General features: G+C 40.7%; 1 protein-coding gene across 3 annotated transcripts in view; it reads right to left on the bottom strand.

The window, feature by feature from the left end:
• Positions 1–18,103, bottom strand: part of zeb1b (zinc finger E-box binding homeobox 1b) — a 107,465-nt gene that overhangs the window by 2,520 nt on the left and 86,842 nt on the right. For 2 of the 3 annotated variants that reach the window (XM_088918964.1, XM_088918966.1), the window contains exons 4-10: positions 9,801–9,959; positions 8,443–8,645; positions 8,155–8,260; positions 5,440–7,244; positions 3,492–3,509; positions 1,411–1,582; positions 1–61 (exon numbers count right to left, since the gene is read on the bottom strand). The exon at positions 1–61 is cut by the window's left edge and continues 2,520 nt beyond it. In XM_088918964.1, the coding sequence (XP_088775090.1) occupies positions 1–61; positions 1,411–1,582; positions 3,492–3,509; positions 5,440–7,244; positions 8,155–8,260; positions 8,443–8,645; positions 9,801–9,959 (2,524 nt within the window). The remainder of the gene's footprint in view (positions 62–1,410; positions 1,583–3,491; positions 3,510–5,439; positions 7,245–8,154; positions 8,261–8,442; positions 8,646–9,800; positions 9,960–18,103) is intronic. The other variant, XM_088918965.1, reaches the window with a different exon arrangement.

Raw genomic sequence — 18,103 nt, 5'->3', positions numbered from 1 at the left:
ATCAGGTGGTGCTTGTGTTTGAAGGCCTTGCTGCAGATGCCGCACTCGTGGGGCCTTTTGCCTGAAACGAGCAGGGGACAACATCAGAGCACCGGCGCGACTCGGGCCTCGGGTGAGCCGGAATCGGCCCCCAAGATCCGCTTTGCACATTAAAGGCCGTTTTCGGTTTAGAACCCAATAAATAACACACCTTATTCCATTTGTTTTGTTAGATTTTTACGTTAACATCCTTAAAAAAAACTGAAAAGGTTACACAGGAAAGGCAGCTGCAGTGCTTTTTTGGTATTAGAATAAAGAAGTATGTCAATGGAAGCAGAAATCCAGGGAAACCTGTTTTAATTAATCAGCTATATCAGTATTAATATTTAAAGCATTATGACCATCAAGATCCTTGATAAAACACCGAAATTATCATTATGATGAGGATAAAGGCACTGGGTGTTATACTAGGCCTTGTACATAAGGGTTAAAATTTATTACTGTGGGTCTGCTTATAGGACACAATAGCTTCAGTGAGGACATGGAAAGCTGATTTCCAAATCCATATTGGAACTACTGTAAAGAGCTGAAATCCAGCATTTAAACCACTGAACTCCAACCGATATACAAAGATTTAAATTTCCAACTGCTGTGCCAATGTGCATTGCTAACGCTGTATGTCTGCAATATAATTTGAATAATACTGTAAAGAAGACAGGTACAGATAGTACTATTGAGCAGCACAAGCTGCTGTAAAGCAGTTCATGTATTTTTTTAAAAGCAGTGAGCTTTGACTTTGTCACTTCAGAAAAATGCAATAGCTGCCAAGGTGCTGTCGAACTAGAAAATGTGCTGAAAACTATTCAAGGAGACCGCAGAATGAAAAAATGTGTAAAACATAAAGTGCTCAAGTAAATTAACTTTACTCTGACTGCTACAGGAAAGATCTACTTTGAACACAAGTGCTATAGTACACAACTATTGTAGTTACTGACAATGATAAATTAATTCAATTCAAATATGTCCTTACTTTCCCGCTGCTAGTGTTGCAACTGAAAAGTATTTTCAATATGGGTGATTTGCACTCACACTGAGACACTGCCTGTGCTTCCTTTGTCTGACTACTCCAAAAGCACACAGTTAATTACAAGCAGAACCCTGATGCAATATCCAAGTTTAATTAAAATACAGGAAAGAATTTACAATGCGGTAAGAGCATGTTATGCAGTAATTGCTAAAAGGGTTGTTTCTAGTATCCATAAACTATGTCACGGATAGCCATATTGCATTTTTGTATTCCTATCTCTTCAGGCTTGTTTTATATGTCTCTGGACCTCAGCAGCACACAGTGATGCAATGTCTCAACAACAGCAGACAGAGGAGTCAAGCGTGGTCATAAATCATGGCTCTGAGGTGATATTTTCCACATACCTGTGTGCTCATACTTGTGCCTCAGCAGAGAGCTGCTCTTCTGGAATATTTTATCACACAAGTCACAGGCGTACATTCCATTTTCTGTTTTCCTCATCTTCTTCCGTGGAGGAGTGGAGTCGGAGTCATTTTGGTCTTCCACAGTGGAGATGCCCTCAGAACTAGTGTCTTCCTGTGAGAGAATGAGAGAGGGGTGACATTTAAAGGACTCGGGTTAAACAGGAAAAAAAATAATCTCGTCTTATTTCAGGATATCATCTACTTCTTTCATTATAAGGCTAATAATATATCAGATGTGAAAAACAATAATGAAATGAAAAGCAAGAAGGTGATGAAGTTACAGAATATATATATGCGGACACATATAGTTGCATTCTCTGTAACATATAAAAAACAAAGGGCGAGCCTTCACAATACTGCCACTTTTCACAAAAAGTGGCACAAAATACACAAAACAATGCTATGACTTAAAGGTGTGCAGTCTTAAAATTTCATTTTTTAAATCTCACAAAATTGACAGAAAACTAACTGCTCTTTCCATAAGCAGACTTAAGAGACAGCACATGATATATTTCCCCAGCCAGTAAATAACATGTGACTGACTTGTTAAATGCCAGGATAAATATACCAGGATGTCACCTTTATCAGGCCTACAGCAAATGCCTTCTAATAGTATGTACACATTTCATACTGTAATTAAAGGGTGAAGCTGGGGACAAAATGGACACAGGGAGGTCATAAAACGTAGTTGGGAAACTACAGAAGTTTCAGGAAAACTTTTCTTTCGTTGTTTTCCTCCTTCAGGTATAGGCAGGTGCATTTTCTGAGCTCCCAAACTACAGAACATAGAAGATGGGGACAGAGAAACGGAGGACACAACAATAATTTGTATCTAAACACAAGCCTGAAAGCTGCTTTCTTTAAAGAGCAAAACCAAGCTGTAGGTTCATACATCAGCTCTTTCACCATATTTTTGCGTGAAAATACAACTAGATCTGAAAATGTCAAATTAAGTAAGAGTGAAACTTGAGGCGCTTTTTCATTTTCTGTCACCATTATGAGAAACTGCTCAAGAACATCCTCGTGATGCGTAAAACAAAAGAAAAATGATAGCACTCGGAAGAGTGAATTGAGGTCTCTACAGAACTAAAACAGAAAAGAAAACTAACAGCACATAAAAGGATACGAAGAATGGAAGACACGTAATACTCTGAGAGTGTTAGCTTTAAGTTAGTCAGCTCAAAAGCTTGAGAGCCAAAGGATTTTAGTCTAGATGCAGTACCAGAAGGAGGCACAAGTGAATTTTTAGAGTATAATTCAAAAAGTACAAGTACCAGATGTAGCCAATGGAAATGTGATTGATAAATGCCTGCTAGGTGCTCTTGGTCTTAATGGTGGTTTCTAAAATGAGACGTTGCTGCCTTGGATTCGTTATTATTGTCTTCATTCAGATAGTGGAACAGCCAGATGAAGCAGGGACTTACCAATTACACCTACTGTACTGCACTGTGTCTATGCTAGCACCATAAAAATAAGTGTAACATTTATTTCAAATGTGTCAGTAAAGACTAAAGAGTCCGCCTAAACAGATTCTCTCGTATTACTGTTTTATGTTACCACAAAAGCAGACCAGGTTTCTAAACAATGAAAAAAAACACAGACAAGGCCAAACTGGTCTTTAGTGTGGTAAATTTATAGAGTGTACCAAGGCCAATGATATAAAGTCAAGATCACAGTGCAGAACTTATTTTACATAAGATCCATAAATAAAGTTAAAAGGCTACAAAACTGACCAAAGAAAAACAAACTGAATTTGTATCTACAGCACACATCTGTTCAAGCGTACTGGGCAGATTTTTTCAGTGGACCATTTCATGTGGTTGCTGACTCGCAGGCATGAGTAAAAATCCCTTGTCATGCATGGTTTATAAGCAGATTTCAACAGTCAAGTGGAAATCTGGGATGTGGAAACATCTTGTGTCTTTGATTGAACTGGAAAACCACAAATGCTTGTTAACACACCTTTGCCATTAGGGGGCAAACAAACAGTGATGAAGAACACAACGCAGAAAAATATTTACCTTTTTTGTTTTGCAGGGCTAAAAATAAAGAAAAGGGAAATTAAAAACAGAGGGGAAATTCAAATGGTAAGCACATTTCAGTTAGTTGAAATGCTAAAGAGCAAAAAAGCTCATCCAAAACAATCACAGCAAGAAAAGCACTGACTACCTCTGAACTTGTTTTATATAGTGCAGCTATCATCCAGTTGTTGATGCACAAAGCAACACTTGATTTCCATAAGAGTCAGGGATTAGGAATGGCATCTTTAACAAGGAAAACAGCAGAGAGAACTGTGGAGAGAGCACCACATTCAAGCCCTATGGCTCCTGCTGTCTAAACTGTGTGCATAACGTGGCATTTACATTCCTGCTGATTTAGAATCCCAGTGACTCCCCGACATTCTATAATGGAAAGAATGCCAGGAGATGCCCTGATAATATGTACACTATTCCTGGCAGTGGCCTGCCCCTTCTGCTCTCTCAAGCACTGCCTGAGAGGAACACCAGAGCACTAAAATGCCTCTGAAGAACCAGAATACACCCAGCTCCTTCATGGGCGAGACCGCTCCACTCCTTCTTACAAACAAGCATAAAATCACCCTAGACCTCAGCCAGCGCTGAGACCTGGCAGTGCTTCTGGCCCATGTGGTGTTTCCACCTTCACTCTTGATTCCAAAGTGAACAGCTTAGTGTAACAGTCCAAAGACTAAAATAAAAGAAGAATTATGAGATATCACAAAGCTTCCAGGGACTGTCCTTCTCCACCCTCTACTTAAGATGAAATATGGAAACTTTTCAAAACTGGGCTAGATAGGTGGAACTTTGCTTCTCTGCAATAGCTGACCTTAGAGGAAAGTTTCCAAGACATCTGGAATCGCAGCAGTGATTTTCTATGAAAGAGTCCCGAGGGCTCAGTGATGCATCTACAGTCTTAATTTAGTGTTAAGAAGCAACACCCTGTTACACCACACAACTTAATTGAAGGCCGCTACAATACACTTGAAACAGGAACTTAAATGTTTTTAGTTTACTTATTCCCTTGAATCTTCTCACCTCTCCTGCTCTGAACAGAGTGTTGCACTATGTCAGAAGGAACTAAGTTCATTCTTCTGATTTATGGAGGAGAATTTCTGTTTTTCACATTTTGCTGTTACTAAGTCTTCCCATTTGGTTTGTAGGGTTAGGAAGGCAATAAAACCTTATTTTACATTCAAACAAAATTAAAAAAAACTTGAATTTTCAATTCCTACAATTATCTTTCAATTTCACTTGTAACAGACGTTTGACTGGTTAGCGTATTAGAAACATGTTGATAAGCAGTACTTCTGTACACAGCAGCAAATGCTTAGTTGCTAATTTTTAAACATCGAATTTAAGATTTTAATTCTGTTTTACATATTTGCCTTATATACTGTATACAACATCATCCAGATTTGTCCTATAACCTAAAGACATGTAGCATATATCCTTTTCAAGTGTGTTTATCAGGAAATAATAAACTCTAACAAAGGAGGACAAGGCCTGGTTTTAAAAGACAAAAAAGAGAAATATTCTATATTGTGCAATATAACACAATTCAATTTCGTCACCCTGCAGATGCACTTTTGCAATGTTTCTCTTTCTCTTCCCCAATCTTGTGACACAAGGATGGAGCACGTGGCGACTCAGTCAGCTCAAACTTTATACCTGAGGTCAATTGTTTTTCATTAGGGGCAGCAAATGCACAATTTCAATTTCCAAGTAAGACAGGTTCTTCTGTTTTCTGTCTGTATACTACACATTACAATACTAGAGTGATAAGTGGTAGAGAAAACACAACCCAAATCCCACAAAGCGAACTCTAAATGTTACTAGATATGAAGAGATTTACTAGATTTTTATCTTGAATAAAAAGTTCTAAGAAACACGCTTTACTCATAGCAAAAGCAGCTATTCTCAAACAAGGGATTAGTATTATTTTTTTACAAACCTGGTTTCCATTTGTTTGTATTGTTTTCAGCTGGGTTTCAGTTCCTGCGGGGCTGGTTCCTGAAGTGGTGTATGTGTACGCAACCTGGGGGATCAAGATAGTCTGTTTGTTGGTTGCTAGTGCCCGTATACAAGGGACACTGCTCTGGTCGGTAATGGCAACAATCGTAGGTAACTGAGTGGTGACTGTGGGAATAGCGATGTTGATAGGATTGGCACTTTGTGGGGTAACATAAATAGGATTTAGGCTTGCGCTAATAGTGTCACTTTGTAGCTGTTCCTTCTTTGTGCAAGTCAAGTTCAAAGGTTCTTCCTGAACGGAGAAAACACTGTTCTGGTAAACACTGGAACTGGTGGCTCTTTCCATTTCTTCTCTGGGTAGCTTTGGTAGTGAAAGGTCGAGGGGTTCTGCTTGCACCTCTTCCTCAGAGTTGTCCTCAGTCTTCACAACAACAGGCCTGGACGAAGACAAATTTAGTGGTGAGGGGGAAGGGGTGTTGCTTCCAGATCCATTTATACTCCTGCTGGAGGACGGCAGGGAAACAGCCTGGGACTTAGTCAACGTATCTGGGTTGTCCTCGGTCGTTGTGCTGTCCGGCGCTTTTCCTGTGGAGGGTGAAGCCGCTTCAGTCTGATCAGATTCAGGCGGGGGTGTCTCTTGTCCTGAGGAAGAGCTCGAAGCCCCCATCGAAATCTGTCCAGTCTGCATCTTCTCAAACCACTTCTTGACCACGTCTAGGGGCAGGTTTACGGAATCAGAAATTTTGGAGAGCTCCTCCTTGGTTGGCTCGGCATTTAAGGCATAATATGCCTTGAGGAGTGACAAGAGGTTCTTTAGGGGTGGCTGGCCAGGAGACAGACTTCCATCCAAAGGAAGAGATGAACCAGATTTTTCTGGATCTGTCCCATTGACATGGGAAGTCTGACTGCCACCTTCTCTTTTCAAATTACAGTGTTTAAGCTCTTGAAGTGCATTTAAACCACCTGGGCAGTCATCACAAAGAAGACAAGTGCTGGTACTCTTTTCAGTCTCAGGGCTTTTGCTTTTCTCGGTTTTGACGGTGAGGTCTTCGGGGAGTTTCTCAGTTTTGCAGACCTCGGTGTTGCTCGAGTTCTCCTTCTTCAAGCTTTGAGGTGCGACTTGAACCTGGCTGGGTTGCTCCAGGCTGTAGTTGATAATGATTTTGGTCGTTCCATCCTGATCGACGAGGGGAAGACTGATGGCAGAGATGAGGGAATGGCCTCCCGGCTGCATTGAGCCAATTGTTCCTTGTTCTTTGGATGAGGCATTGACGTGAGCATTCTCCAGGACTTGGCGGATAACATTCCCGTCCACTGCTACTTTGAGAACATTCTGAATGTCACTTAGGTTGATGCTAATAGGAGACACGAGGCCAACTGTTGGCAACACCACAGCCTGCACCACACCCTGAGATGAAGCCGTGGCCTGCAAAGGAGAGCCTCCATTGAACACCCCATTTTGCAAAGGTGTGGCACAGTTGATTCCCGGGGTTACCACGATAGGTTTGTACTCATAATCCACAGGTTCGGTTTTGATTTGGTTGATGGGAAGCTGCTCTTGTAAGGGTTTGCCATTGTCAATCTTTTCCCGGAGCTGTGTCCGGGCGGGTGCGGTGGGCGACGATGACAGAGACGGAGACTCGCACTGGGAAGGCTTGACGCCTGGCCGAGGTCGTCCGTTCACGGGCATCAGACCGATACATTTCTTGCTACTGATGTGGGAGCTGTACGACCCAGAGTGAGAAAAACGCTTTTTGCAGTTTGGGCATTCATATGGCTTCTCTCCTGCAAAGCGAAAGAGATTTAAAATGAAAAGAGGGAAACCACGCGTACCAACGTCTCATGAAAGGCTCATTTGATATGAGCACTGGGAAATGTTTTTGAATTGCTGTACATATTGCCAATTACCATGTGGGTCACAAAATGTAGGTGTAGGGCAACAGGTTTTGGGACACTGTTAACTATGTTTGCACAGAATGGCCAGTGTTATTGTAAGGGTTGGTGTGTTTATCTTTCTTTGTTCTTTAAGTGTCCCTGTCTTAAAGAATCGACAAAGATTGACCGACACACATTCCTGTAGATGTGCGTTAATTACCATACAGTTCAGAGGTGACATGTGGAATGGTAGTACAGGTATTGCTCAAGACTGGGGGGTGGGAGTGGCATGAGAAGTAGGGACAATGCATTATTACACCTGGCAATCGACATGCAGGGGAATAAAGAGGGGTCATTATGTGAAACTAATGTATTGTGCTGGGCTGTGGGTGCACTGGTGGATCTAAGATATATAAATAACCTATTTCAGGGGAAAACAGTCTTAGAACCCTTACAATTACTAGGTGACGTAGTACAAGCTAAAGGCTTATTAGGGTCACTATATCTATACCAATAACAAAATCAGAGTACTATATTGATAAGGACAAATTGCACATTGGAGTACAACTTGCACACTAGAAAATGAACACACTGAAAAGATTATTCATGTCTTGTCATGAAAACAATACTTTTAGCTTGACTGTTCCTGCCAAAATGGCACACGTTTTCTTTAATCCTATGCAGCGTAAATTGACTCATTCAAAATGAGTCAGTTAAAAGGTTTTCGCAACGAAAAACAAAATAGACGCAATTGAGAGGAGCTTGGAGGCGAGAGATTTTGGATGAAGCGAGCTGCAGAAAAAACAGGTTTTGCGCTTACCACTGTGGATACGCAAGTGCTCCTTGAGGTGGTGCTTGTATTTAAATGCTTTTCCACATTCAGTGCACTTGAATTTCCGATTTCCCCCAGACTGCGTGACGTGACGCTGGAAGGTTACAAAGAAAAACACCCCAAGATAAGTTTGACGTGAATTTGTCTCTAAATGACTGTTTAGAAAATGAAAAGAACCTGCAATCACTTGTGTCATTCTGAATGCCAACTGAATAAACTGCTTTAAGCACTTCCAGACTACGTTCTGGGATTAGTTAGCGACATTTCAGCTCCTACCTGATCTCGCCCAGATTTGTGTGCCGTCATGTGGCGCTCTAGCTGTGTTCGGTAGGCGAATGTGTAACTGCAAACAGAGCAGCTGAAGTTGTCCTCGTTCTTCTCGTGTCGATACTTGATGTGTTCTTTCAAAGATGTGTAGCGTTTGTATCCTCTGTCGCAGTACGGACAAGCGAGAAGCTGAGAGAAAGCGTCTGGTGTCCCTGTGAAGAAGACGACAGATAAACCACAGTTACTGTAAAAGACAGATTGGCCTGTTAGAGCTACCTTTTGTCTTTACACAAATATCACTAGAGCAGTGCATTCTTAAGGAAGGACTGGCATGAGTATTCAAGGTAGGGTGTCTATGATCGTAAAATTAGAACAATAATGTACCTTGTGGTGACAGACCTTGAATAATTGAAAAGAATTTGCAAAGAGATTAAATTAAACTTTAAAATGATATTCATTATGGCAGGGAAATTGGCCTTTCTGAGTAAAATGGTATGTAATTGAAACTCGGGATGCTGCCATGTTGTACAGCATTTGCCTGAATCTGTATGGCAGACATGTCAAACTCTGAAAGACTGTATGTGACACATTCTGGATGTATGATATTATGTGACATCAGTTTTTGTCATTTTCTCTAGTTTTCTCCCGTGACTGAAGGTTAAAAACACTCCCTGGGCTTAACTCAGAGGTATGCAGAGCATTCTTGCGATGCATCAAACTGACAAGATACTTGATCAGAAGGTTTAACAGTTGAGAAACCTCTCTGCAGGATCCTGGCAAGAGTGTGGGTTCTTTACCCATATATACCCTGTATAGGACTCTTTACCTTGTATGGCCAGCAGCTATATCACTCTGCAACTCCCAACTGGCAACCCCCTGAAGCTCAGCAGGTGTGAGCCTGGCCAGTACCTGGATGGGAGACCTCCTGGGAGAGCTAAGGTTGTTGGTGTAAGTGGAATCAGTAGGGAGTGCTCATCCTGTTTTCTGTGTGGGTCCTAATGCCCCATTATAGTGACGGGCACCGTCCTTCGGATGAGAAGTAAAACTGACTCTCTGTGATCATTAAAAATCCCAGGGCATTTCTCGAAAAGAGTAGGGGTGTAACCCCAGCATCCTGGCCAAATTCCCCCCTGGCCTTTACCAATAATGGCCTCCAAATAATCCCCATCCATGAACTGGCTTCATCACTCCTTCCCACTGATACCTGGTGTGTGATGAGTGTATTGGCGCAGTCTGACTGCTATCACATCATCCAGGTGGTACTGCACATTGGTGGTGGTGGTGGAGGGGAGTCTCCCTTACCTGTAAAGCACTTTGAGTGAAGTGTCCAGAAAAGCGCTATGTAAGTGTAAGGAATTATTAATTACCGTTTTCGTCGTGGCCGCTGGCCTCAGGTGTGCCCTGTCTCTGCTCCTCCTCCGGTGCCTCAGGGTAGATGACAGCGGTGTCCCCCTGCTGCAGGATCTCCTCCACGATAGGGTCATTGTTCTGCTCATCCTCAGCGTCTGAGCCACATTCATTCTTCACTGCAAAACCAAATCAGCACAGCCATGGGTAACGGTGAGTTGCTGCAAAACACTAATACACGTTTTAAGGCTTTTCTTTATAATCGATTTCTAAAAAGAAGCTTTCAAGAAGACAAAGCAACACACTCATGCAACATATTTAAGACCCTCTGTCTTCTTTGGCTTTACCATATCACAGAGTGAGTGGACTGCAAACCATTTTTAAGCAAATGCGATGCTTGACATAAATCCTCAGAGCCATATCATTCTGTTTGAGAAGATATAGGCAGTACCTGTTCAGACATTTCATCAGTGCGAGTCAGAAAAAATTCTTTTGAACAAATCAGTCATTAAAATTAAGATATAAATATTGAAAATGCATAAAGTGAAAAAAAGGTTAAGAAAATGCTACTGCTTGCCTTGAATAAGAAAAAAAAGTTGTATTAAGCTTCTCTAAAACCATTCTTGGGATCTCCAAATGAAAGCACAACAGGACTCTGAACCCTTTCTGAAATATTATGTCCGTCTGCTTGCCTCCTGCCATTGTTTCTTGAGGTAAACAATCTGGAAGATTAGAACAGGCACCTGGTGACAGGGACAGCTGGAGAAGACTTCAGGTCACCCTAAGTGACCAGCCACCCCCTTAGAGAATGGTGACCAGATGATAACCTCTGAGTGCTCTATGAAAATCACTGAATTTTAAACAATTTACAGCATCTAGAATACCTTCCTTCTTTAAGTCTCACATACATTAAACATCAAAGATATTGGCTTACTCTTTTTCAAATATGTTAGAACAAAGTGATATATCATGCACCTTCATAGGTGGAAATGACAGCTGCTGCACTAAAGTAACGCAAAAAAAAATAACTTTGCTTTTAGAATAAAGCTAAAATCTGGTTCCACAAAAAACAATTTTTATAGTCTTTACTGCAATCCAGTGAAGATTCTCATAATGATCTAATTAAGAGTGCATTCTCAAGTGTTTATAACATCAGCTATCACTATTGGAGATTTCAGGGAATAAATACTAATTCTTAGTGGCACCCACGAAAAACATAACTCAGCATGGGCAACCTGAATTCATTCTACGCTAATCTCGGCTTGTGGTCCACGTAACTGCTCATTCTACAGCAGAATGACATTTTGTCAAACAACATACTGTACAGTAGATAACAGAAGAGCACTTCTGTATAAGGAATTGTAATGCATTTGTGCAAAACATGCACATGCTTTTACTAGAATTGGTCTAGAAAGAAAGTGCTGGAGATAGCACAGGCACAACCAATTAGTTATGTAAAGTAAACTAAGCATTCATCCCTAATGATTCCTTCTATAATATGCACACAAAACAACTAAAAGTGCTGTGCATTTTCTGTCATAATTAATACCTGGGACTTCCAAACCTTTAGTGCAGTTCTCGGAGTTCCTTATAAAGCATAATCGGCTTAATTATAAGAGATACCACTCAAACAGGTATTCGAAAAATATGGGGTGTTCCTTTTTAATTTGAAGTTTTGCCACTTAAAGCACAAAGAGTACTTTCATTCTGGCTTTACAATTACGGAGAACTCCAATGGTGGAATGAAGCCACTCCTCAAGACTCAAAGCATCCTCTACACTTTCCCAGGCAGTGTCAACAGTCAGCAGAGGTTGAGCACTGTTCTATGCTTCATCTGGACTTGAGCTGCCCACTACTGTACATGAGCCCAGCCTCAGGGGACAATGACATTGTAGCAGGGCCAGCCTGTGACAGACGTAAAGACCCACTACATCAGACACTGAGTCCGGCCTCAGGGGACAATAACATTGTAGTGAGGGCTAGCCTGTGACACAGTCGCATGCATCATGGCATGGAGGCAGATATGCTTCTATTTTACAGCAATTGGCCTGTTCATGTAGCACAAAACATTTTCTACTGTTTTGAAAACATAGTAAAGGTGATGGACAAAATTTTGGGGATACCCTTAAATCTTCATAAAATTCTACCAAGAATGGAAAACTACTCTAAACAATTGTCTTAAGCAAACGGCAATCGATGATTTCATGGAGAAGAGGATGGGCATTTTAGTTGCTTCTTTCATCTAACTATTCCTCGTAACACAATTAACATTCCTCTTTGGGTCAAAAGGCTGCAGATGGCTGCCAGAACCTGGGCTTGCTGGGACTAAAGAGACTAGAGAGAGAGGTGAGACTCTTCAACAGGCTAGCTGATGAGCTACTGTAGGTAACCTGCTTCTGTGTCTTTTAAAGAGGGTCGATGCACAACAATAGTAACACAGCACAACTGAAAGCAAGGTAGTACTGTACTGAAACAGTTACCTCCAAATCAGTTGCACAAAATACAAAGTACACAAATCAGACCACACAATTTTGGCATTTAATCAATCAAAACAAAACTTACTCTGTACTGAGAGGGATTAGAAATAAGATCAATTAGCTTTAGAACCAACAGTATTTGCTATGTTTTTAACACCTCTCAGAACAAAAATACTGAAGGGCTCAGGGGACAGTACTGAGTCCTGTGAAATACCAGACATAACCAACCCAACCTCAGAACTAAAACCACTAAGAGAAACAAAATTCCATCACCCAGCAAGGTAAGATTAAACCATTGAAGGGTTGTACCAGAGAAGCCAAATGTCTCTAAACAGGAAGCCATGATTTACAGTATCTCATGTACATGTAGGACTATAATTTAATATAATTATGATATATAATGCACCTGTATCAACTGTCATGAGGAAATCATTAATAAAATACATTATAAAGTGCTCAAACTAATTTAAAATAGCTCTAAAACGTATTTATACCGACAGTAGTTGCACTGCAACAGCACATACTAATGTTTTCTCAAGAAAATGCAAGGTTGATATGGGCCAGATTATCTAAAGCCATATCAGGTTTTAAGTCAGTAATGACTGTAGTAATTTTTTAAAGCTACTGGCACCGTTCCAAAGCTCAGGGAGTCATTCATAATGTGGAGCACCAAGAGGCAAAGGGCAGAATCTCAGGAATGGGATCCAAAAAATAGCAGGAGGGTTTTCCTCCAACTCAGTTTGACAGGAGTCTCCGTTTGTGATCCTAGAGTGTACTCAACCAAGCACTCCTTAAGATAAGTGAAGATGTACAATCCAGTCAGTTGTATAGGTCATCTGTTTGTAAAGATTGGGAAACATATAAGCTATTGATGAATTAAGAATGTAATCTGTTCAAGAGAATTAGATTTTAGGCCTAAACAACTTCTTAATTTAAGAAACCTCCTGTTTAATTGAGGTGATAATTGTCAGATTGGTTCTGTCCAGGACCTGATGGAGATCCCTGCAGTGAGACACGCCGAGAGGCACAGCAAGTTTGAAAAGTGAGACAGAGACGTGCCAGTAAAAGCATATGAAGAGGCAGTGCATTAGAAGTATGCGAGGAGTTGAGAGTGTGGTGTTTTCACAGGTTTCATTGTAAAAACATCTATAAAAGTACTGCATAAACAATGTGAAGCAGGTATCAGTTTACAGGAGTTCAACTTTAGAAGCTGCTTAATGTTGGGCAAAATGTATCCAGGCTTATTATGGGAATAGTATTCATAATATGAGAGAAAGGGAAGAATCCAACAGTTGCCAAAGCACACCTATATTCAACTAAGTACTCCTTAGATGCCTGAAGATGTACGCGAGAATGCCTCCACAGAATTTACCTGGTCAATATACCATGGAAACACAGCAACACAGAAACAGACTTGGTTTAACAGGAGCCAAGCTGTCAAGAGAAGGAGTTAGGGATCTATAAAACATATCTGCAAACTAGCCAGCACAGAACAGAATCGGAAAACCAGCATGGTTGACTGCTTGGCAATGGTGAAAACGTCTCGTTAAATAAACAGATCCTATAGATGTAAAGTGAAAAACAGGATGTCTAGATTAAAATTAATACAGTACCTATTAGCACGAACATAATTCAAAATATAACCTTTGGTATGACAGACTGCCAAGATGTTCTGTTTTTTACTATTACCAAAACAACCCAAAAGTACTAGAAATTCAACTGCCAGAGAGGAGAGTAGCCGAAGCTCACAGGTAAACATACTATGTACTACGAAATGAATGCGCAAAAGGTTAAGGACATTGAACTATTTCATACTGCATTTTCATGTGTAATAATTGCCACTTATATAAATATACATATTAGTTTATTTCCGCCAATTAAACACTTGAGACAGCAATTGGCTTTGTATACACTTCACGAGCCTCTAAATGCTATCAAGAGACCAAGTGCTTTACTCCTCATGGTAGATCGCATGTTTGCTGGTTGCGATAAGTCTGACTGGCAATGGATCCCAGAGCTGTTCAATCAAGGTTCAAGTCAGGAGACAGAATAAGGAAACCCATGTGAGGAACCCAGCCCAGGTAGTGTCCGATATTCACTCTTAGCTCTCTCACTCATACAGTTATTTTAGTGGCTTGGAGAAATAATGTTGGCTGATAAAAATTATTTAAAGTGCCCCTTTCCATAGCAAGTTCAGCCTATTGACTCCCTATCTTCAGTCGGAGCCAGACAGCACACTTTACCTGTGAGGTGTTGTCATTGCACCCTGGCAGGCACATGGCATGCTAAATTCCTACAGGCACTTACAGCCCCTAGGCAGACCGGAGTTCATGGTTTAACACTACTCCTTAATTTTAGGTGCTACCTCCTCAGTCAATAACATTGAATCACTAGGAGCGTAGAATGAGCCATTGATTTAATTTAACCTACCATGGTTTGAGTTGTCAACTGCAATCTGTCAGATAAGGTCATCTGTGCATATTACACAGCCTTTCTGCACACCAAGAGCCTTACTATCACCAATTTTTTGTGAGTAATGAATGATCACGTACCCAGAATAAACCTTCTCAATGATGTATATTCTGTGAAGGAAACTGAAATTTCAATACTTTGCCTCATGGCAACAATCAAGGGGTACCTAGCATACCTTCTGCTATTAAAACAAAAGTGACAGAGAACAGAAAACTACAAGAAAAATTATCTGGTGAAGTTTGAAACTTCATCCTTTCCTAAGCACTCAACTTGTAGCTGATTTCAGTTCCACATTAATTATAACAAAGCTTTTAAAAAACATTGCCAAATGGTCAGGTGACTGAGCATGGCAGGTCATTTTGCATTGCCTTCTGGGAAATGTACTTCACACAAGGGACTCCATCTTATCTGAACCTACCACCCCCTCACAGTAGTTGATAGCTACAGTAATTGAGCAAAGGATCTCAACCAGCTGTTTCTTCAAATAAGGCAGTGCATCAGCTTCAACAATATGTCTGAGTTCTTCCTCTTCTTGTTCTAAATGCAGTTCCACATTATTTCCACATATACCCCTTGGTTTGCGTTTTGCAGTTTAAGGTGAAGAAAGCTATAAATATTATGTTGTCAAGGCCTTTGAGCATTCGAATCACTTGTATGACGTTCCCTCAGCCTGTCATTGTAGGACATCCCCTCAAGCTCCGGAATACATCTGGCTGCTCCTCTCTGGACATATTCCAAAGCAGCAATATGTTTTCTATAATGTAGTGATCAAAACTTTACACAATATTCTACATGAGTCCTTACTAGTGCACTTTACAATTTAAACTTAACAACCCTTTGTTTTAAATTCTATTAACTCTTAACAAGATACTGTATCCTAACATTTTGATTTCCTCTTTAAACCGAGTCCCAACGGCGTCTAGGAGATGTAAATGGTGAGTCAATGTAGATATCTTTTTTCCCCATACAGTCTCTCATTCCCCATTTTGTATGGGAAACCTGCATACAAAACTGTGCACTTATGTACCTTAAACGTAATCTTCTAGATGTTTACTAGGCTTGAACTTTCTCCCCATATTTTTTAATTATATGTACTAGTCCTCCTAATTTGGCATCTCCTGCTACCTTCTGCTGTCTTGATTAGTTTACTTACTACACCAGACTCCATATCAGTGATAATGAGATGAGCAGAGCAGAGGTCCTAGAAGAGATCCTTGTGGTACTCCACAAATTACCTCACTCCCACATCAGACTGCGCCCGTTACAGCAAGAGCTTTAACGGATTCTGAGGTAAACCGGGAACCAACTGCATGAGTGATGATTACTTGCTGAAATTAATAATGGTTAACTGGCTTTGGGGAAAACTGGCTGTGACCTGAGTGTGTGTCTGCCCTCGATGGACTGGCGGCCTGTCCAGTGTATACCCTGCCTTGCACCTGTTTTTTTGCCAAGAGGCTTCAGTTGCTCCACCACCCTGAACTAGAAAAAGCGGTCAAAAATGGATGGATGAGCAAAGGGTTTGAATACTTATGCCATCTTGACCTTTCCTTTTCTCTTTCCGCTGTTATTGGTTAGCTACTTTTTTTTGGTTTTTAACTTTTAATATGTGGAGTATGCTGTGTACAGGAGATGACTGCACGCTTTAAAGCAACAAAAACAGTGTGAAAACTGTGCAAGGCACTGAATACGATTTGATTTTCAACAAAGGGACACACATTGGTCTTGTACATGTATTTTATTACCGGACCTGTAGAGGACTTTATTACTTAATTAAAAGTCATTATTTATTCACTGAAAATGGCTAAAGACTCTACAAATTTTAAAAAGTTGTCAGTAGAGCAGAAACGCCGATTGTTCTGCCTGCAATCTTTTGTTTTTCAGCACAATAAAGGAGAGTAAAATATTTTCCAAAAACATGGCAGATGTCTTTATTGAAGTGTGCAACACAAAGGCCTATCACTAACTAGACTGCAGCGAACACAGCGTGGGAAGAAGGATGGCAATACAAAGAACAGAACAATAGTAAATAGAACGTGACAAGACACTGCCAGTAATGTTAAAACGCAGATTAAACATTCCAATCTAGATAGAGTAATGTGTGATTATCTTCTAAATGTGTTAACCACATTGTTAACTTAAATGTTCCTGTAAGAGATTTGTAATTTGAAAGAGGAAAGCAATAAATGCTTATGCTGTATGCCATACCTTTTTCTCATTAATAACAATAAGAACAATTCTCTGGAAGAATTTTTGTGTTACCATTATTTATTCCTTTATTTTACTAGGTAAGTCAATTCAGAACAAAAACTCAATGACATTGCTGACCTAGAGACGCGTTTACACAGCAGAATAACCTGGGGCTTCACCTGGAGCCGTCTGAGGGAAATGCCCTGCTCAAGTGAACATCAGCAGTGCCCCAGGACCCTCCGATCAGCAGTCCAGGGCCCTAACCACTTCGCCTTGTGACGACTTTGGCGAGTGCGTTGTCAATTCAATGTTAGAACCGTACTCCATTCTAGATTTTAATCCATTCTAGATTTTAGTCAGCCAGTAGCACTTGCACTTCACAGACTGATGTCAGATCTCAAAAACAAAATATTAGATGGGCTGATGCTGGTCTGGAATGGGGATCGTACATAAATATGTACGAACTACTCTTTTTCAGGTAGTCTCCATTGAAGTCAAGTCTTCTTAATGAGTAGCATACTGTTGGCTTGAGCAAAAGCATGTAAATGGTAAAAAAAACAACGATCACTGGGAAGTTCATCCATTGAATCTGTAAAAGAACTGTAGGCATCAACACACCTGCCCCCACAGGTGCAAGATGGAGGAATTACATTTGACATTTTGTGTTGCTTTAAGAACATGAGTGGCACGGGTCTCAAAAAGTGATCAACTAATTCTTTGCAATATGTTGAGAACAGCCATTGAGACTCCAAAAGCTGTCATTAATGGATGGATAATGCATTTATGTTGCTGCCATAATAACAATGATCCACAGGACCAGAAAATTTGGTTACGCCTGCTCTACCACTGTCAACTAGAAATGAGACAACCAAGACAACACCATCCTGTATAATTTATCTACATGTTGACTATCAACATGAGTGACAGTCTGGTGGCGAAGGACCATGACACCATGTTTGTGGGGGCAAATCATTACTGTAATCAGGTTTAATGAGTCTTCAATGATCCAAGTGGGTTATCAGCTGTAGTCGCTGCTGTGTGGGTTGGATATTTCAGAGGAACTGTAGGGCACACCTGGTCTGCGTCCATCATTGGTGCTTCCAGTCAGTTCAAGGAGAACAGGAATCAGAGAACACAAATCGAAACTGCATTTCAGCTAGGAACGAGAAGCACTCGTTTCACAGAAA

The sequence above is a fragment of the Atractosteus spatula genome, chromosome 6, assembly GCF_055471065.1.
Source record: "Atractosteus spatula isolate fAtrSpa1 chromosome 6, fAtrSpa1.hap1, whole genome shotgun sequence".
Classification (NCBI taxonomy): domain Eukaryota; kingdom Metazoa; phylum Chordata; class Actinopteri; order Semionotiformes; family Lepisosteidae; genus Atractosteus; species Atractosteus spatula.
This window is presented reverse-complemented; position numbering and strand designations above follow the sequence as displayed.